General features: G+C 37.3%; 1 protein-coding gene across 1 annotated transcript in view; it reads left to right on the forward strand.

Annotated features, from left to right (window-relative positions):
* TRPA1 (transient receptor potential cation channel subfamily A member 1) overlaps positions 1-22,194 on the forward strand; it is a 57,068-nt gene that overhangs the window by 16,347 nt on the left and 18,527 nt on the right. The window contains exons 6-16 of the mRNA XM_036830084.1: positions 1,795-1,903; positions 2,092-2,237; positions 2,699-2,835; positions 12,628-12,676; positions 14,632-14,731; positions 15,384-15,484; positions 16,494-16,663; positions 16,751-16,915; positions 17,939-18,053; positions 18,997-19,163; positions 21,792-21,885. Of these exons, the coding sequence (XP_036685979.1) occupies positions 1,795-1,903; positions 2,092-2,237; positions 2,699-2,835; positions 12,628-12,676; positions 14,632-14,731; positions 15,384-15,484; positions 16,494-16,663; positions 16,751-16,915; positions 17,939-18,053; positions 18,997-19,163; positions 21,792-21,885 (1,353 nt within the window). The remainder of the gene's footprint in view (positions 1-1,794; positions 1,904-2,091; positions 2,238-2,698; positions 2,836-12,627; positions 12,677-14,631; positions 14,732-15,383; positions 15,485-16,493; positions 16,664-16,750; positions 16,916-17,938; positions 18,054-18,996; positions 19,164-21,791; positions 21,886-22,194) is intronic.

The raw sequence follows: 22,194 nt of genomic DNA on the forward strand, positions 1-22,194 counted from the left end.
AGCACAAATCAACAAAATTAGAAATAGCAAAGGGATTTAACTGAATATGATGGGGAATTTTAAAATGGCTAAAGATCAGTATGCAATCCTATCCTGAAAATCTGAAAATGCTTTTTTTAAGGGATAAATAACAAAGTAAAGTGACTAAAATTTAAAGATCTGTAGGGAACCATTAAAAGTATTTTAAAAAAGCATTATTAAAGCTCTGGAACCAGCTAATATTACATGCTTTTATAGATTTTACAAGTTCTTTCAAACTTTCAAGGAAGAAGTTTCCATTTCAGATAACCTTCCTATAGCACAAGAGTGAAACCATGCAGATTAATTATATGAAGCAGACATAATAGTAATTCCAAACTTGAGAGCTCCCCCGACCAAAAAAATGTAGATCAATTTCACATACAAATATAGATGCAATCTTAAAAATACTAGCAATTAATTCATTGAAATAATTAAAAGTAACACGTAATACCATGTTGGCCTTACCAGGGAATGTATGGAGAGTTCAGTATTAGGTTAGATTATAACCCATCGATTGACCCGAGTCAACAAAGCATATGATTGTATCGAGCTATTTATCTTTAAATGGTTATAAAATTACCTGTATTCTTACAGATCTATAAGGAAAAGACAATGCTCCACAGAAAATTGGCAAGGGACACATAGAGTTTATTTAATTTCTCTAGTAATCAAAGAGAAACATGTTAAAACAGTGAGCTATCATTTTTTTTAATCTCTTAAATTAGAAGGATGAAAAATCCTTACTGACTTACAGTGTTAGAGAAATTTTAATGAGTCGGGGAATTTCATTCACTGTTGCTGCGAATACTTTTTGACTCACCAATTCCAATTCTTGGGATACATCTCTAGGAGATAATTAAAGGTATCACTGATATTAACACCAGTGTTATATATAGCAGAGAAAACTGAGAAAAAATTGAAATTTAATAATAGGGATTCATTATATAAAGTTTTGTGTACCCCCAAATGGAATACATACTTGATAAAATCATATAATTTAAGAATATTAAGTAAAATACGTTTTTAAACAGTGCGATCATATAGTATACACATAAACATTACTTTCGCAAAGAAGACAAAAGAATATTGTCTTCTAAAGTGTAAAACAATTCTCTCCCTAAAAGTGAGATTATAGGTGGTATTTGCTTCTTCACACTTTTTTGCTTTTTCAAAACCTCTTGTTTTGTGATAATGAAAGGTACTTAAAACAAAACTGAAATCCAGTGATCTGTAGAAAATGATTGTTGAAAATGGTTGATTCAGAGGTCAAGGTAATATACCATTCAGTTCTTTTAACAACGTTTTAGTAGAGAACTTTGATTAGTAAAATGTCTAATTTTCATAATTTAACATGAGTGCTGGTCTAATCATTTGTTAATTGCACAAATGAAAGGAAAATAATCTGGGAAATATCACTTTATTTGTATAAGGAATTGAGAATGGTTGTAGGAGGAATCATGATAATGTCTTTAAAAATCTCTTTAATTTCATTGAAAAATGTGTTCACTTTAGTTTGGTGGGGGATCACATTGATATTTTTGTGTCTATGTTGTTACTTCATCGTTAGAAAATATAAAGTGTCTGTAGTTCAGAATCTTAGCCTAGTTCCAAAATTACCTTCTTGCCTAGATTTCATATTATATGAAGCTTTTCTGTGTAGTTTTACATAGGCATGGAGTAGTGAAAAGGTCTGGGAGACGCATATTCTTGCCCATTCTTGTGATCTGGGCTTTAACTTGTGTCATTTGACTTCTATTCTTTCTTTTCTTCCAGTTAAATAAAGGAGCTAAACCATGTAAATCAAATAAATGGGGATGCTTCCCTATTCACCAGGCTGCATTTTCAGGTGCCAAAAAATGCATGGAAATAATATTAAAGTTTGGTGAGTAAAGGCTTTCCTCCATTATGTAGTGTAAAGAAACCTATTCTGGTGGATGCTATTAATTTGAGAAATATTTAATATAATTTATACCTGGGCTTTTCTGTAAGTCTGAAAGTCCTTTCTTTTTTAAAAAAATCCTTTTATTTCTTTATAATATTTGTTATCTTGAATTTTATTTTCTCCTAAAGGTGAGGAACATGGGCATAGCAGACTGTCTCACATTAACTTTTTGAACAATGGGAAAGCTAGCCCTCTGCACATGGCAGTTCAAAGTGGTGACTTGGAAATGATTAAAATGTGCCTGGACAGCGGTGCAGAGTTGGACCTGATGGAGGTAGTTGTTCAAATTCCACCTGATACTTTTATTGTAGAATTGTCGTGAATTATTTGCCAAAGTGCTTTACAGCTCTTTTACGATTAAATTAGATAGATATTATTTCCTGCTATTCATGTAGAAGCCAAACAAGAAACTCTCCCAAATTTTAATCTATCTAAAGAATTTTGAGAGCTACCAAAAGCAGTTGCAAACACAAATACAGATACAGTAGAGATACACTGATGATAGGAGTACTGTCAGAGCTGTCAAGAACTGTCGGATTGCAAGGAAATAAAATTGCTAGCTAGGATTTTTCTATTGATGCTTTTCAATAGATGAAACCAGTTACTATTCACCATCTGAAATTCCATATTCCTTGATTTTGTTGGCCTGGGGAGAAAAAAAAACAAGTGAATTTAGGTTTTATCCTTAAATTGGGATGAAATATTGATTGATTCTAATATCAAAACTCTTTACAGAAAGGGAAGTGCACAGCCCTTCATTTTGCTGCCACCCAGGGAGCCACTGAGATTGTTAAACTGATGATATCTTCCTACTCTGGCAGCAGCGATATTGTTAATCAGGTGGATGGAAATCACAAGACACTGCTTCACAGGCAAGTTTCCTACCTATGATTCTGCATACAGATTTCTATTCTTCATATGTTTAACTATACCCTGCAAGACAAAGTTAGCACTTATGGTAGCAGAGATTCTATAGTTCGAAAGAAAAGAGCAGAGATAACAAAGGTCCTGTGGTTCAACTGGAATCTCTATGTTCCTCTGGAATCAAAGTAGAAAGTTAAATAGATTTTCATAGCATAAAATCTCCAGTGGAATATTCTGGATCAATTCTTAGTCCAGTGGCTATAGGCTCAAGATTCATTTCCTATATGCTCAGGAGGTCAACATACATGGCTTTTCAAGCCCTTTCTAATCTGTTTCAGTTCCTCACGTGTGTCTTATCCTCTTTCTCAGTGGAGATAATGGAGCAGATACATATGGATGGTCCACTTTTCCCACCCTATTTCCCTTTCCACTTAGCCCCACAGTTACACATAAATGTTCTCAAAACATACATGTAGTTTTAGGGAACGATTGCCAAGCTCAAAAGAAGATAAATATTTCTGTTGAGTTTAACAGAAGTACAAATCAGAGAAAAGCATCTGAAGCTATAGGCTTACTAGCTGCTAGGACAGGAAACAGGCAGTGTAGACGGAGATTTCAATTCCTTGGGAAGACAAGGACTGAATGTGCCCTGTGTGAGAGAAAGAGGTGACTGAGATGAGCCTTTGCTGTCTCTCTGTCTCTGTCTTTATCACTGTCTCTCTGTGTCTCTCTCTGTCACACACACACACACACAGAGCTGGAAGCCTGGAATGGCAGAAAAAAACTGCAATATTCTCAATAGGTAACTGAACCAAGAAATCTACAATATCCCACAGGGAAAAAGAAACTCGAGCTACCAACATAAGATCTGGTTCTAACCTGGGAAATGGGGGGGGGGTGGTGGTGAATGTACATATTAGCAAAAGCACCAGCCACAATGGGCTATGCATGAATAGGAGGGAACTCCAAGGAACTTCCACGGAGGATGAGTTTGCAAATTAAAATTACGTAGCATAAAGGAAAACATAAAATTATGACAATGAAATCAACAAAAGGATAATTTACTTCCAAAGAAATGGAATAATTGGGCAATTTACAAATAATTTTAAAATAAGGATATTTACAACTTTCAGAAATTTAAAGGAAGGAATGGTCAGTTATGTAAAAGTAGGTATATTAAGATAATGGATTATGGAAAACAAATTGGCATTTATGAATCAAAGATTGGTGATGAGAAAAAGATCCAGTTGGAAACCCAAGAAATGCAAAAAACAAATATTGAAATAAAACAAAGACTCAGTAGATAGGTTAATCTCTAGACCAGAGATTTCTCAAACTACTGCACACTGGAATCATGTGAGGAGTTTATAAAATCCTAATGTCAGTTCATGTGCCAGATTACATCATCATTCCTGAGGAGGGGTCTCAGGAATTTTTAAAAACTCTTTGTGATTCCAATGTTTAACCAATTTGGAAACCTAGTGATCTGGGTATAGTTAAAAATGTGTACATTTAGAATAGAGCTTTAATATACAAATATGCATAAGAATGAATTATTTTAGGATAACATACCCATCTACCTGACCAAAAAATGTACTTAGCCTGGTGACTAGCTAGACACATTCAACTTGGATTGGCTGAAGATTTCTTGGACCAGTTCAGTCCAATTCTGAGGAACCTAATACTGATGTATGATCCTGGAATGTCTTTCTGATAGACAGTGACCTTTGGAGTTTATCTTGAGGTTCAAAGGAAAGCTTGCTCTTTGGGCTACAGTTCCTTTTGCTAGTGTAGTGCAAAGATGTCAGTGGTCTGCAGGCCACACTTTGAGTAACAAATCTCTGGACTGGAAAGATTTAGAACAAATTGAATGGGACCTTAATGTTATTATTTATTTCCTAAAATTACTAAATACCTCTAATATCATTTATAATGCAACCTGTTGTGAATTTGGGGTGAAAATTGGCAAGCTGATTCTAAGATTTATACACAGAGGGTTAAGAATAGCTGAGAAAATCTTGTGAAGGAACAAAGAGATAAGATTTGCATTAGGAAACAGAGACTTTTATTTTATTTTTTTAACATCTTTATTAGAGTATAATTGCTTTACAATGGTGTGTTAGTTTCTAGTTTCTGCTTTATAACAAAGTGAATCAGTTATACATATACATATGTCCCCATATCTCTTCCCTCTTGCATCTCCCTCCCTCTCACCCTCCCTATCCAACCCCTCTAGGTGGTCACAAAGCACTGAGCTGATCTCCCTCTGCCATGTGGCTGCTTCCCACTAGCTATCTTTTTTACGTTTGGTAGTGTATATATGTCCATGCCACTCTCTCACTTTGTCCCAGCTTACCCTTCCTCCTCCCCGTATCCTCAAGTCCATTCTCTAGTAGGTCTGCATCTTTATTCCCGTCTTGCCCCTAGTTTCTTCTGACCATTTTTTTTCTTTTTTTTTAGATTCTATATATATATGTGTTAGCATACGGTATTTGTTTTTCTCTGACTTACTTCTCTCTGTATGACAGTCTCTAGGTCCATCCACCTCACTACAAATAACTCAGTTTCGTTCCTTTTTATGGCTGAGTAATATTCCATTGTATATATGTGCCACATCTTCTTTATCCATTCATCTGTTGATGGACATTTAGGTTGCTTCCATGTCCTGGCTATTGTAAATAGTGCTGCAATGAACATTGTGGTACATGACTCTTTTTGAATTATGGTTTTCTCAGGGTATATGCCCAGTAGTGGGATTGCTGGGTCGTATGGTAGTTCTATTTTTAGTTTTTTAAGGAACCTCCATACTGTTCTCCATAGTGGCTGTATCAATTTACATTCCCACCAACAATGCAAGAGGGTTCCCTTTTCTCCACACCCTCTCCAGCATTTATTGTTTATAGATTTTTTGATGATGGCCATTCTGACCGGTGTGAGATGATATTTCATTGTAGTTTTGATTTGCATTTCTCTAATGATTAATGATGTTGAGCATTCTTTCATGCGTTTGTTGGCAATCTGTATATCTTCTTTGGAGAAATGTCTATTTAGGTCTTCTGCCCATTTTTGGATTGGGTTGTTTGTTTTTTTGATATTGAGCTGCATGAGTTGCTTGTATGTTTTGGAGATTAATCCTTTGTCAGTTGCTTCATTTGCAAATATTTTCTCCCATTCTGAGGGTTGTCTTTTCGTCTTGTTTATGGTTTCCTTTGCTGTGCAAAAGCTTTTAAGTTTCGTTAGGTCCCATTTGTTTATTTTTGTTTTTCTTTCCATTTCTCTAGGAGGTGGGTCAAAAAGGATCTTGCTGTGATTTATGTCATATAGTGTTCTGCCTATGTTTTCCTCTAAGAGTTTGATGGTGTCTGGCCTTACATTTAGGTCTTTAATCTATTTTGAGTTTACTTTTGTGTATGGTGTTAGGGAGTGTTCTAATTTCATTCATTTACATGTAGCTGTCCACTTTTCCCAGCATCACTTATTGAAGAGGCTGTCTTTTCTCCACTGCATATTCTTGCCTCCTTTATCAAAGATAAGGTGACCATATGTGCGTGGGTTTATCTCTGGGCTTTCTATCTTGTTCCATTGATCTATATTTCTGTTTTTGTGCCAGTACCATACTGTCTTGATTACTGTAGCTTTGTAGTGTAGTCTGAAGTCAGGGAGCCTGATTCCTCCTGCTCCATTTTTCTTTGTCAAGATTGCCTTCGCTATTTCGGGTCTTTTGTGTTTCCATACAAATTGTGAAATTTTTTGTTCTAGTTCTGTGAAAAATGCCAGTGGTAGTTTGATAGGGATTGCATTGAATCTGTAGATTGCTTTGGGTAGTAGAGTCATTTTCACAATGTTCATTCTTCCAATACAAGAACATGGTATATGTCTCCATCTATTTGTATCATCTTTAATTGCTTTCATCAGTGTCTTATAATTTTCTGCATACAGGTCTTTTGTCTCCTTAGGTAGGTTTATTCCTAGACATTTTATTCTTTTTGTTGCAATGGTAAATGGGAGTGTTTTCTTAATTTCACTTTCAGGTTTTTCATCATTAGTGTATAGGAATGCAAGAGATTTCTGTTCATTAATTTTGTATCCTACTACTTTACCAATTCATTGATTAGCTCTAGTAGTTTTCTGGTAGCATCTTTAGGATTCTCTATGTATAGTATCATGTCATCTGCAAACAGTGACAGCTTTACTTCTTCTTTTCCAATTTGGATTCCTTTAATTTCTTTTTCTTCTCTAATTACTGTGGCTAAAACTTCCAAAACTATGTTGAATAATAGTGGTGAGAGTGGGTAACCTTGTCTTGTTCCTGATCTTAGTGGAAATGGTTTCAGTTTTCCACCATTGAGGACGATGTTGGCTGTGGGTTTGTCATATATGGCCTTTATTATGTTGAGGAAAGTTCCCTTTATGCCTACTTTCTGGAGGGTTTTTATCATAAATGGGTGTTGAATTTTGTCAGAAGCTTTCTCTGCATCTATTGAGATGATCATATGGTTTTTCTCCTTCAGTTTGTTAATATGGTGTATCACATTGATTGATTTGCTTATATTGAAGAATCCTTGCATTCCTGGGATAAACCCCACTTGATCATAGTGTATGATCCTTTTAATGTGCTGTTGGATTCTGTTTGCTAGTATTTTGTTGAGGATTTTTGCATCTATGTTCATCAGTGATATTGGCCTGTAGTTTTCTTTCTTTGTGACATCTTTGTCTGGTTTTGGTATCAGAGTGATGATGGCCTCATAGAATGAGTTTGGGAGTGTTCCTTCCTCTGCTATATTTTGGAAGAGTTTGAGAAGGGTAGGTGTTAGCTCTTCTCAAAATGTTTGATAGAATTCACCTGTGCAGCCATCTGGTCCTGGGCTTTTGTTGGAAGATTTTTAATCACAGTCTCAATTTCATTGCTTGTGATTGGTCTGTTCATATTTTCTATTTCTTCCTGGTTCAGTCTCGGAAGGTTGTGCATTTCTAAAAATTTGTCCATTTCTTCCAGGTTGTCCATTTTATTGGCATACAGTTGCTTGTAGTAATCTCTCCTGATCCTTTGTATTTCTGCAGTGTCAGTTGTTACTTCTCCTTTTTCGTTTCTGATTCTATTGATTTGAGTCTTCTCCGTTTTTTTCTTGATAAGTCTGGCTAATGGTTTATCAGTTTTGTTTATCTTCTCAAAGAACCAGCTTTTAGTTTTATTGATCTTTGCTATTGTTTCCTTCATTTCTTTTTCATTTATTTCTGATCTGATCTTTATGATTTCTTTCCTTCTGCTAACTTTGGGGTTTTTTTGTTCTTCTTTCTCTAATTGCTTTAGGTGTAAGGTTAGGTTGTTTATTTGAGATGTTTCTTGTTTCTTAAGGTAGGCTTGTAAAGCTATAAACTTCCATCTTAGAACTGCTTTTGCTGCATCCCATAGGTTTTTGGGTCATTGTGTTTTCATTCTCATTTGTTTCTAGGTATTTTTTGATTTCCTCTTTGATTTCTTCAGTGATCTCTTGGTTATTAAGTAGTGTGTTGTTTAGCCTCCATGTGTCTGTATTTCTTACAGATTTTTTCCTGTAATTGATATCTAGTCTCATAGCATTGTGGTCGGAAAAGATACTTGATATGATTTCATTTTTCTTAAATTTACCATGGCTTGATTTGTGACCCACGATATGATCTATCCTGGAGAATGTTCCATGAGCACCTGAGAAGAATGTGTATTCTGTTGTTTTTGGATGGAATGTCCTAAAAATATCAATTAAGTCCATCTTGTTTAATGTATCATTTAAAGCTTGTGTGTCCTTATTTATTTTCATTTTGGATGATCTGTCCATTGGTGAAACTGGGGTGTTAAAGTCCCCTACTATGATTGTGCTACTGTCGATTTCCCCTTTTATGGCTGTTAGTATTTTACTTATGTATTGAGGTGCTCCTATGTTGGGTGCATAAATATTTACAATTGTTGTATCTTCTTCTTGGATGGATCCCTTGATCATTATGTAGTGTCCTTCTTTGTCTCTTGTAATAGTCTTTGTTTTAAAGTCTATTTTGTCTGATATGAGAATTGCTACTCCAGCTTTCTTTTGATTTCCATTTGCATGGAATATCTTTTTCCATCCCCTCGCTTTCAGTCTGTATGTGTCCCTAGGTCTGAAGTGGGTCTCTTGTAGACAGCATATATACGGGTCTTGTTTTTGTATCCATTCAGCCAGTCTATGTCTTTCGGTTGGAGCATTTAATCCATTTACATTTAAGGTAATTATCAATATGTATGTTTCTATTACCATTTTCTTAATTGTTTTGGGTTTGTTATTGTAGGTCTTTTCCTTCTCTTGTGTTTCCTTCCTAGAGAAGTTCCTTTAGCATTTGTTGTAAAGCTGGTTTGGTGGTGCTGAATTCTCTTAGCTTTTGCTTGTCTGTAAAGCTTTTAATTTCTCTGTCAAATCTGAATGAGATCCTTGCTGGGTAGAGTAATCTTGGCTGTAGGTTTTTCTCCTTCATCACTTTAAATATGTCCTGCCACTCCCTTCTGGCTTGCAGAGTTTCTGCTGAAAGATCAGCTGTTAACCTTATGGGGATTCTTTTATGTGTTATTTGTTGTTTTTCCCTTGCTGCTTTTAATATTTGCTCTTTGTATTTAATTTTTGATAGTTTGATTAATGTGTGTCTTGGCGTGTTTCTCCTTGGATTTATCCTGTATGGGACTCTCTGTGCTTACTGGACTTGATTAACTATTTCCTTTCCCATATTAGGGAAGTTTTCAACTATAATTTCTTCAAATATTTTCTCAGTCCCTTTTTCTCTTCTTCTTCTGGGACCCCTATAATTCAAATGTTGGTGTGTTTAATGTTGTCCCAGAGGTCTCTGAGACTGTCCTCAATTCTTTTCATTCTTTTTTCTTTATTCTGCTCTGCAGTAGTTATTTCCACTATTTTATCTTCCAGGTCACTTATCCGTTCTTCTGCCTCAGTTATTCTGCTATTGATCCCTTCTAGAGAATTTTTAATTTCATTTATTGTGTTGTTCATCACTGTTTGTTTGCTCTTTAGTTCTTCTAGGTCCTTGTTAAACATATCTTGTATTTTCTCCATTCTATTTCCAAGATTTTAGATCATCTTTACTATCATTATTCTGAATTCTTTTTCAGGTAGATTGCCTATTTCCTCCTCATTTGTTAGGTCTGGTGGGTTTTTGACTTGCTCTTTCATCTGCTGTGTGTTTCTCTGTCTTCTTATTTTGCTTAACTTACTGTGTTTGGGGTCTCCTTTTCGCAGGCTGCAGGTTCGTAGTTTCCGTTGTTTTTGGTGTCTGTCCCCAGTGGCTAAGGTTGGTTCAGTGGATTGTGTAGGCTTCCTGGTGGAGGGGACTGGTGCCTGTGTTCTGGTGGATGAGGCTGGATCTTGTCTTTTTGGTGGGCACGTCCACGTCTGGTGGTGTGTTTTGGGGTGTCTGTGGCCTTATTATGATTTTAGGCAGCCTCTCTGCTAATGGATGGGGTTGTATTCCTGTCTTGCTAGTTGTTTGGCATAGGATGTCCAGCACTGTAGCTTGCTGGTCGTTGAGTGGAGCTGGGTCTTGGCTTTGAGATGGAGATCTCTGGGAGATTTTCGCCATTTGGTATTACATGTAGCTGGGAGGTCTCTTGTGGACCAGTGTCCTGAAGTTGGCTCTCCCACCTCAGAGGCACTGCCCTGATGCCTGGCTGGAGCACCAAGAGCCTGTCCTCCACACAGCTCAGAATAAAAGGGAGAAAAGAAAGAAAGAAGAAGATAAAATAAGATAAAGTAATATAAAATAAAATAAAGTTTTAAAATAAAAAATAATTATAAGGAAAAAATATTTTTTTTAAGTCCAAAAAAAAAAAAAACAAAAACGGATAGACAGAACCCTAGGACAAATGGTAACAGCAAAGCTATACAGACAAAATCACACACAGAAGCACACACATACACACTCACCAAAAGAGAAAAAGGGGAAAAAAATATATGTATCATTGCTCCCAAAGTCCACCTCCTCAATTTGGGATGATTTGTTGTCTATTCAGGTATTCCACAGATGCAGGTACATCAAGTTGATTGTGGAGATTTAATCCGCTGCTCCTGAGGCTGCTGGCAGAGATTTCCCTTTCTCTTCTTTGTTCGCACAGCTCCCGGGGTTCAGCTTTGGATTTGGACCCGCCTCTGCGTGTAGGTCGCCTGAGGGCATCTGTTCCCCGCCCAGACAGGACGGGGTTAAAGGAGCAGCTGCTTCGGGGGCTCTGGCTCACTCAGGCCGGGGGGAGGGGGGGTACAGAGGAGGCGGGGCGAGCCTGCGGCGTCAGAGGCCGGCGTGACGTTGCAGCAGCCGGAGGCGCACCGCGCGTTCTCCCGGGGAAGTTGTTCCAGGATCACGGGACCCTGGCCGTGCCGGGCTGCACAGGCTCCCGGGAGGGGAGGTGTGGAGAGTGACCGGTGCTCGCACACAGGCTTCTTGGTGGCGGCAGCAGCAGCCTTAGCGTCTCATGCCCGTCTCTGGGGTCCGCGCTGATAGCCGCGGCTCGCGCCCGTCTCTGGAGCTCGTTTAGGCGGCGCCCTGAATCCCCTCTCCTCGCGCACCAGGAAACAGGGAAGAAAAAGTCTCTTGCCTCTTCGGCAGCTGCAGACTTTTTCCCGGACTCCCTCCCGGCTAGCTGTGGTGCACTAACCCCTTCAGGCTGTGTTCACGCCGCCAACCCCAGTCCTCTCCCTGCGATCCGACCAAAGCCGAGCCTCCGCTCCCAGCCCCGCCCGCCCCGGCGGCTGAGCAGACAAGCCTCTCGGGCTGGTGAGTGCTGCTCGGCGCCGATTCTCCGTGCGGGAATCTCTCCGCTTTGCCCTCCGCACCCCTGTGGCTGCGCTCTCCTCCGTGGCTCCGAAGCTCCCCCCTCTGCCACCCGCAGTCTCTGCCCGCGAAGGGGCTTCCTAGTGTGTGGACACCTTTCCTCCTTCACAGCTCCCTCCCACTGGTGCAGGTCCTGTCCCTATTCTTTTGTCTCTGTTTTTTCTTTTTTCTTTTGCCCTACCCAGGTACGTGGGGAGCTTCTTGCCTTTTGGGAGGTCTGAGGTCTTCTGCCAGCGTTCAGTAGGTGTTCTGTAGGAGTTGTTCCACAAGTAGATGTATTTCTGATGTATTTGTGGGGAGGAAGGTGATCTCCATGTCTTACTCTTCCGCCATCTTGAAGCTCCTCCAGAAACGTAGACTTTTAAATCATTAGTATTAACATTTGTTATGATGATGCTTTAATATAGATTAAAATTTTGTATTTGCTTTATTAATTAACATTATCCTTATGGCTGGTTGTGAGATGATACCAAATGACTTCAATTCTATCCATCATTTTTTTGGCTTCATAAAACTTTAGGAAAGCTAACACTGCCTTGTTAACTTTTGCCAAAGAGGGGGCATTTTGAACCCTGCAGATAAAGTTTAGGTGTACCTTGCATGCAACTGTTGTTATTCCTCATGGTCACAGTGGTTATAGCCAGTTCCTTTGTCTTTTATTTTAAACTCTTGGACGGACTTTACTATTCACTTCAGAACATCTTCATGATGGTTTTACAAGGAGAAAATAGGTTTACAGAAAGATGAGGAAGAAAATCTTGTGATGTATTTGATCTATTACACTTACTTTGAAAAGTTACCCTAATCAGAATCCAATTATAGATTTGGAAGGGTTATTAACTCTCTAGCATTTTATCATGTTATTAAATGATCCTTTAAATTCACTTTCTGAATATAGTAGCTTTATTTTATATATTTATATCAATAGTTCCTTAATATGCTTATAATTCTTTTTGCAGAGCCTCATTATTTGATCACCATGAACTAGCAGACTACTTAATTTCAGTGGTAACTATTCCATTAGCAGGTTTATTTTTTATTACTATTTACAGTTGAAAGGTCATATAATTACATACTATGAATCTTCAAAAATAAACCAAATTTTGATTTCTTGCCTATCGGCAAAAAACTTTACAAAAAGATGATTGATACATTTGCAAAAAATTTTGAAATTATTTTTCTATTTCTTTAATTTTGTATCTCTAAGATGATGGATGTTCATTAAACTTATTGTGATAATCATTACGTGATATCTGTATAAGTCAAATTTTTATGCCGTACACCTTAAACTTACACAGTGCTGTATGTCAATTATATCTCAATAAAACTGGAAGAAAAGAAAAGGATGCTTGATACATTCACAAATAGAGTACATTGTGTATGAATGCATAATGGCCAAACCTCATTGCCAGGAAGCTAGAAGTACCAGAGTGTACTTTTGACACCCGTATCAGTGCTTTTAGTGTGGGGAGTTGGTAGGTCTATGGCAGGGAAAGCTCTTCTGTGAACCTGGGAGAGCGTCAGGCTTGGTGACTCTGTTGACCCTTCTTGAGCACAAGTGACTTTGAGGTGGAGGCAGGACAGGAAGCGCATGTGACCTTCACCTTCCATTGTAATCTTCTACCCCAGCTGCCTCAGTGCCAGCTTTCAAACAATGAGAAAGTGAAGAATTAAAAATATTGTCCAAGGTTTGTTACAAGTGAAAGCACAAGATCTTTTTCACTCTACGAAGTGGAATCAGTCAGCTTTTGAGTTAAATTTTAGTAAGCCCTTTATGCAGATGAGTCTGTGATGTATTTATTTAAGCCCCACCATATCAGTAATGAGTGTAGTCCCGCTTGTAATATTTAACAGGTGTTTGTTGTCAGTAGCAACTACTGAAATTGTGATATTTACATAGAAGAATCCCGGGAAGACTCATTATATACCATCGTTTTGTCATGCACGGTTTCCTGCAAATGCAGCCATCTCTTCACCTGCCAAGACTGTTGCAGGACCTCACTGATCACTATCATGCTTTCAAGGGGATACTGCTGCCACGGTCATCTGTATTCAGTGGGTCCCAAAAGAAAAGAGTCATATCCTCAATTGGAGTTTAAGCTCTTTTTATTACCCTGGGCGAAAGATAGAATTCTTTCCATGAACTTTTAAAAAGCTTTTGTTTCTTGTCACATCAGATATTATAACCATAACATGTAATGGTAAATATTGACTTATTCATTTAAAAAATATATATACGAAATGCGATTTTGAAATGCACATTTTCTCAAATACGTGACTAAAATTTTACTTGAGGATTTGAATGATTTCAATTCAGTTATTTCAGTTCATCTATTTCAGATGAAGTAGAGTTTTTAAAAAGTGAACAACTGTTTTTTTCTTGAGTTATAATTGACATATAACATTATGTTAGTTTCAGGTGTACAGCGTAATGATTCAATATTTGTATACATTGAAAAGTGACCACCACAGCAAGTCCAGCTACCATCTGTCACCATACAAAGTTTCAAAAATTTTTTCCTGTGATGACAGCTCCCAGGATCCACTCTCTTGGCAATAAAAGTGAATAATTTCTTGTGAATGCTTTTAAAATCACAAATGCAATAAACTTATAATTTTTTTATTATGGACATTTAACGGTCTTTTCTTACAGTGGGAACTAAACTAGCGCTATAGGTCAAAATTTTATGATTTCGGCAGGAGGAAGGATCTATTGCCAGATGTCAGTCAAAAGATTAACATGTGAGAAGAATTTTCGTTGTTGAAGTTATAGAAGAATGCCCTGATTTTCCCTATAATTCATACAACATTGGAATTATAGGGAAATGTCAAGCTGTCATATGCATGAGTGCTAGGAATATTTTGGACACTCTATCCCGATGAATGAACATTATTTACAGAATGCAACGTAAGCTGATTTGTCTGTTCATAAGCTCTTTGTTGAATGACTTGTTTTATTTTAGGGAGCAGATATCGATATCACCGATTCTGAAGGACGTTCTCCACTTATATTAGCAACTGCTTCCGCATCCTGGAATACTGTAAATTTGCTCCTCTCTAAAGGTACTAAGAGGGACTGAGGCAAGCCTTTAGAATTACTACTCAGTTTGGTTAAACATTTAGTATCCATTTATTGTGTGCCAGGCTTTGGGCCAGGTGCCATGTATACAAAGATAAATGAGATACTTCCCATGTCTAGAATAATTTTCAGTCCAGTAGGGAGCAATACTTGAAAAGATAATTTAAGAACAATAATTGATAACCTTTATAGGGGAATTATTACATCCCAGGCGTTTTGCTGAACACTTTGTCTGCATTCTCTCAGTGAATCAGTCCTATGTGATGTAGGTACTATAACTGTTTCCATTTTAGATACTAACCGAGTAAGATAACAAAGAAAAGAGATACCTTCCCCTCTTCTCTCTTGATCTCTAATCTGTCTATATTTCTATTTTATGTTTTAAAAGGTGAGACCTCATATATTAATTAATGTAATGAATCACATATTCTCTACCCCCTTGTACAAACACACGCACACTATAAGGTAAACACATTTTAAACCATGTTTAGTTTTCTTACCTAAATAAAGTTTTCTGTAACTTAAATGTTGGCAAAGTTTTAAGTCAAAAATCTTTTATTTTCTTACACTGAAAATCCACCATAGGCCATGCTTTAAATAAATGAGTAGGAGTTATATTTATATTGTGCTTTTTAGGTGCCCGTGTAGACATAAAAGATAATCTTGGACGTAATTTTTTGCATTTGACTGTGCAGCAACCTTATGGATTAAAAAATTTGCCACCTGAGTTTTTGCAGGTAATACATATATATGGATTTCCATAAACTGACTTGGGTTCAACAAAGAGTAAAGTGATTTTATTTATTATGATTTTTATTACTTTGAAGGCTGGTTCTGGAATTTAAATTTTATTTCTAAATAAAGATGTCATATTTGAATATTTATTTACAACACAGTAGTGATTATTATGATAATGATAATAAATTACACTGGGATTGTTTTCCAAGCTATGGAGGGTTTCCATATAGCCTCATCTATAATACATTGACTTTCTTTCGCTCTTTGACCATTATGAATTGCATATCAATGGAAAAGTCAAGGACATGAGTAAATTAGCAACACTTCATCATCAATGAAGAAAAACTGCTCAACGTGATTGTTGACAGGTTGAAAACCTTATCTCCATATTTATATTCACCAACTGATACTTACTGAGTGACTATTAGGTGCATTTGAAGTACATCATATTTTTGTAATAAAGAGATTTTAATATATAGTCAGTGTCTTAAATAATCAAAAATATATATTTGAACATTTAAAAAAATAAAATGTTTATGGATCTATTTAAGCTGCTCGTTTGCTTTTTATTTAATATACATATAAAAGATAGTGACGCTAATTTTAACATCGCATCCCTTTTGCCTAACAGAACACATTAGCATTAAGCTGTTAAGTGCTGTTGGGGGGGCATTTTGTGGGGGAGTGAAGGGAGAGTTGAGAGGGGTGGTTCATGGTCAAATACATTTGGAAGATGCGGGTTGAAAATGTTAAATACATTTCCTACCCTCAGGATTTTTCAGCGCCTTTAATATGGTAATGTACGTTATAGGAAGACACAGCATGCATCATCATCTACATTTATTTTACTCTAGTACCCTTAAGGGTATTTATATTTTTGCCCTCAAGGTGTACATATTGGCCCTTGCTGGAAAATACTATCCTACAGAATAGGTTAACATAACAGAAAAACACTATGTTAGCATCATAGCAGAGTTATATTTAGAATATCAGTTCTTTTTCCCATAGATGCACCATATTAAAGAGCTGGTGACGGACGAAGACAACGATGGGTGTACTCCTCTACACTATGCATGTAGACAGGGGGTCCCTGTCTCTGTAAATAACCTACTTGACTTTAATGTGTCCATTCATTCCAAAAGCAAAGATAAAAAATCACCCCTGCATTTTGCAGCCAGGTAAGGGTCACTTTAAGTGACATATGAGCATGTCTTCTTTCTGTTTAATATTTGCTTTGAAAATGTCAAACTTTTTTTTTTTTCAAGTTATGGGCGTATCAATACCTGTCAGAGGCTCCTCCAAGACATGAGTGACACAAGGCTTTTGAATGAAGGTGACCTTCATGGAATGACTCCTCTCCACCTGGCTGCAAAAAATGGGCATGATAAAGTAGTTCAGCTCCTTCTGAAAAAAGGTGCATTATTTCTCAGGTGAGGTTATATGATTGGAATATTTAAATGTTCTTTTTAATTGGCTCTTGCACATAAAACAGTCGCTCACTGACCCTGAAATTAAATTGTGTCAGGATCTCACCCTTTTTTTCTGTGTCTAATTTGGAAAAAAAGGCAAGCCTTCATTGTGTTCGCATCTTGAATTTCTGCGAGAAAGGACAGACATTTCCCAAAGGGATCAAGTAAGCATCTTTGAGAGCACAAGAGGAAAGATCTCTTCAGATCCAAACTCTTAGAAAACTAAGTGGCGTAAGTTAAGCATCTTCTAGCCAGGTTCTGTAAGATGATATTATTATTATTATTAGTCATAACTAGTGGCCACAAAGACTAATACCACCATCATGGAAATTTTTTGATACGCTATTCAATGAAAGAATAAAGCAAGATTTAAAATAATCTGTATAAGTACATTACAGCCTTGAAAAAGAAATATGTATGACACAGACATGCTGACTCTAGTTTCAGCCACCCCAAATATTTGGTAATGTGTTTATATACTTTTATTTATTTATTTTCCTTCCAATTTTATTGAGATATAATTGACACCATATAATTTTAATGTGTACAGCATATTTACTGGACTTACATGCATCTGAAATGACTACCACAGTAAGTTTAGTGAACACCCTTAATCTCAGACAGATACCAAAAAAAAGGAAAAACATTTTTTTCCTTGTGATCAGAACTGTTAAGATTTAATCTGTTAACAACTTTAGTTTATAACATATGGCAGTGTTAATTATATTTATCATGTTGTACATTACATCCCTAGTATTTATTTGTCTTATAACTAAGAGTTTGTACCTTTTAACTACCTTCATCCAATTAGGCTTGCAATTAGCTCATTTTTTAATAGATATGTAACACACATTTAGTTGCTAGAACTCAGGTACCTCAGATATGCTTTGTTGATCATCAGACCCACCTTCAAATGGGCAGTATCCCTTCCCACCTTTCATCTGTAAAGTAAATGCACACGTTTTTTTCTTACCTCTTTAACAGTGACCACAATGGCTGGACTGCTTTGCATCACGCTTCCTTGGGAGGGTACACGCAGACCATGAAGGTCATTCTTGACACTAACATGAAGTGCACAGATCGGCTAGATGAAGAGGGGGTACGTACTGTGTTTCTCATACCTACCCCAAATCTTGGCATAGAAGAAACTTCCAACACTGCAAGAGACCTTCTTAGCTACCCTCTTCCCTTCCTTACCCTATTTGTAGCCTTGTATTGAGTTCTTACTATGCAGACCCTTAGTGAGGAAAGAGTCAAAGGGGAACAGAATAAGGAGACAATACCAAGGGATGGGTGCTAGTTGAGGACACCTGGTAAGTCATGCAGAGGCCCGCCCGTGGCCCGTGTGGATCATTGATAAAATTTCACCATTCCCTGGTGAACCGAGGGAAATGAAGAGGCCAGGGGTAGGTTTTCCCTCAAACTAAGTGTATTTGATTTGAAAGACTGTCCTTTATTCCACTATGATGTTCTTCCTCCTTTTTTGGAGAGTGTGTATTGAAATGTACATTCTTTCACAAAATGACAGAGCAGGAGGAATGTCATTGCTTTTTAAAATGTCTTGATGTGGCAAAACTAAAGACTGGCAACCTTGTATCAATCTCTGATTAAAAAAAACCTTTTACAAGCCGTGAAAACCTAAAATCTGGAAACCACTGCTCTACTAGATGATAAATCTCCCCGAAGTATTTTCTTCTGTGTTCAATATCCGTATTCTGAAAGCTTGTCCTCTGTCCTTGTGGAATCATCCCACTGCAAAAAAAGAAGCAAAACAAACCGCTTGGAATTCACATATGCACACACACACTCCCACCCTCACCCTACACACACACACACACACACACACACAATTTGTACTATGAACTCATTATTTTGAAGCTTGATTCTGAAGGCCAGTTTTAAATTTTGTGTATTTGGTATTAAATAGTTAGTTTTGTTAATAATTTCTTTCGAGCAATTCAACAATGAAACAAAGCAATAAAACAGCCAAAGGCTGAGTAGCCACTGTCACCAGATATTCCGTGTTCTGTTTTCTCTGAAAGAATACCGCGCTTCACTTTGCGGCAAGGGAGGGCCACGCCAAAGCCGTCGCGCTGCTCTTGAGGTACGATGCTGACATCGTCCTGAACAAGCAGCAGGCCTCCTTCCTGCACACTGCTATTCACAATAAGAGAAAGGAGGTGGTTCTCACGACCATCAGGAACAAAAGGTATGCGGCTGTTCTGTCCACCATTGTTTAGTGTCCTCTGGCATCGTGGATTATTCTCAATACGCAAGGAAGCAGAAGGAGAAAAAGAATAAAAGTTTCAGCTGTCAATCAACGTTTTTATTTATTTATTTTTCCTTTTTTCTTTTTTTTAATCGAGGTATAGTTGATATACAATATTACGTAAGTTTCAGGTGTACAACATAGTGATTCACAATTTTTAAATGTTATATTCCATTTATAGTTATTATAAAATATTGGCTCTGTTCTCAGTGTTGTACGATATATCCTTGTAGCTTATTTATTTGATACACAGTAGTTTGTATCTCCTAATCCCCTACCCTTATCTTGCCCCTCCCCCCTTCCCTCTCCCCACTGGCAACCACTAGTTTATTCTCTATATCTGTCAGTCTCTTTCTTTTTTGTTATATTCATTGCTTTATTTTTTAGATTTCACATATAAGTGGTATCATACAGTATTTGTCTTGCTCTGTCTGACTTATTTCACTTAGCATAATACCTTCCAAGTCCATCCATGTTGTTGCATATGGCGAAATTTCATTCTTTTTTATGGCTGAGTAGTATTCCATTGCGCGCGCGCGCGCGTGTGTGTGTGTGTGTGTGTGTGTGTGTGCGCATACCACATCTTTTTATCCATTCATCTGGTGATGGACGCTTAGGTTGCTTCCGTATCTTAGCAACTGTAAATAATACTGCTGTGAACATTGGGGTGCATGTATCTTTTTGAGTTAACGTTTTTGTTTTCTTGGGATATATACCCAGGAGTGGAATTGCTGGATCATATTGTAGTTCTATTTTTAGTTTTTTAAGGAACCTCCACACTGTCTTCCATAGTAGCTGCACCAATTTACATTCCCACCAACAGTGTACAAGATTCCCTTTTCTCCACATCCTCGCCAGTATTTGTTATTTGTGTTCTTTTTGATGGTAGTCACTCTGATAGGTGTGAGGTGATATCTCAGTGTGGTTTTGACTTGCAGTTCTCTGATGATTAGCGATGTTAAGCATCTTTTCATGTGCCTGTTGGCCATCTGTATGTCTTCTTTGGAAAAATGTATATTCAGGTCTTCTGCCCATTTTTAACTAGGTTGTTTATTTTCTTATGTTGAGTTATATGAACTGTTAATGTATTTTGGGTATTAACCCCATATCAGTCATATCATTTGCAAATATTTTCTCCCATTCAGTAGGTTGTCTTTTTGTTTTGTCAGTGGTTTCTTTTGCTGTGCAAATGCTTTTAACTTTAATTAGGTCCCATTTGTTTATTTTTGCTTTTATTTCCTTTGCTTTAGGAGACAGACCCAAAAAGTCAATCAACATCTTAAAATGTCAGTTGTTTACATACAAATTTTAGTGAACTCTGGGTAACAACAGATATGTTGCTTAACCTCTCTGATCTTCAGTTTCCATTTCTAAATCATGGGAGCATAGACCACCTTCACAGCACTCTTGTGAGGCTCACAGGGTTCAGGTGTGTGTAGTGTGTGGCACCATGGTTGTTGCCAGGCAAACTCTGCCCTGCCCCACCTGAACTTGCCTGATGCTCTCCTGCCAACGGAAACCCCAAAAGTGGACATTGGTGAAAATATTCTCCACGGTAAATCTGTGTTGTTCCCAGTGCCATCAAAGGGAATTTCCTTTAACCCATGATCATTTGTGGTTGTGGGTTTTTAAACCATACTCTAAGGAGTTTTAACGATGAAGGTGGAGAGTAGTTTGTCCCATGTCTTGAACATAAACCATTCTATATAATCACAGATGGATACGCACCAGGGCCCAGTGTCACCCAGTAGTGGAGGCAGAGGTGAATAATCTCATATTCAAGGCAGACCGAGCCTGTGTTTTGGAGCGCGGGCAGTCTCCAGATCCCCTGGTCGATCCTTCCTTTGAAACACTAGTCAATGCAAGTGGGCAACCCGAAGTTTCTGTTGATTATACAGATATCCTAGATGGATTTTACCGATAGGGTTAACAGAAAATTTTTCTGGGTCATTTTTAGAACTAGGCTCCTATTACAAAGATAGGATCTTAAAGATAAATGGGCTCTTTTTACTTCCTGTTGTAGATTTATTTCATTTTTGGTATCATAAACATCTTATCCTGTCCAACTGGATGGCAATAAAGAAATGGGCAAATCTGCAATGTTCTGACAGAACCCCTGTTTATTAATGTACTTGATACATGTTATTTTGTAGTTTAGTTTAATTCAATACATGATGTATACCTGGATTAAATGTAAAGTATCACGTGCCATGTTGCTGTTGTATGTATGTACATGTGGGTACCTCTATCTGGCATGACCAGCTCTGAAAGTACATACCATTTCATGACTTCAGGAGGAAAACAAGGTAAAAACTTGCCTTCTTGAGAAGGCATTTGGGTAAAGAGACAGAACAGTGATTATAACAGCCATCCCAGAATTTGCCCACATTTCATTTCCGTTAACTGACAAGGACTCTATTGGATTGATCTTGGTTCACATATTGATTCCATTGGAACCAATTCAGTTTCTCCTAAAGATAATAATCTTGAATTTCAACTGGTAGCTTTGTTGTTGCACGCAACAGGAGGATTCAGAATTGTGTGTGTTTTATTATTATTTTTTTACAGATGGGAAGAATGTCTTAAGGTTTTTAGTCATTATTCTCCAAGCAATAGATGTCCAATCCTGGAAATGGTAGAATACCTCCCTGAATGCATGAAAGTAAGCTCTCAAAACAAAACTCCTTCTGGGTATATGCTTGGCAAATAATAAAATGTGAGGATTTATTGTTGTAATCACAACCTAAACATAGTAATTTCCATCTGTAAAGTAAGGTTTCTAGTTTTATACATGCTATAAGGAATCTAGCCAACGAGTATTTGAGAAGGACCTACTTGCATTAAAAAATCCTATTAGTGGTTATGTGCAATATAGGAAAATATGTTAAACAGATTTTTTATTCAAACAATCCAAGTCTAGAGCAGAGACCGCTAGTGCTGGCTACTGGCTGAATAATGCCTCTAGATGTGC

This window comes from Balaenoptera musculus, chromosome 17, assembly GCF_009873245.2.
Source record: "Balaenoptera musculus isolate JJ_BM4_2016_0621 chromosome 17, mBalMus1.pri.v3, whole genome shotgun sequence".
Classification (NCBI taxonomy): Eukaryota; Metazoa; Chordata; class Mammalia; order Artiodactyla; family Balaenopteridae; genus Balaenoptera; species Balaenoptera musculus.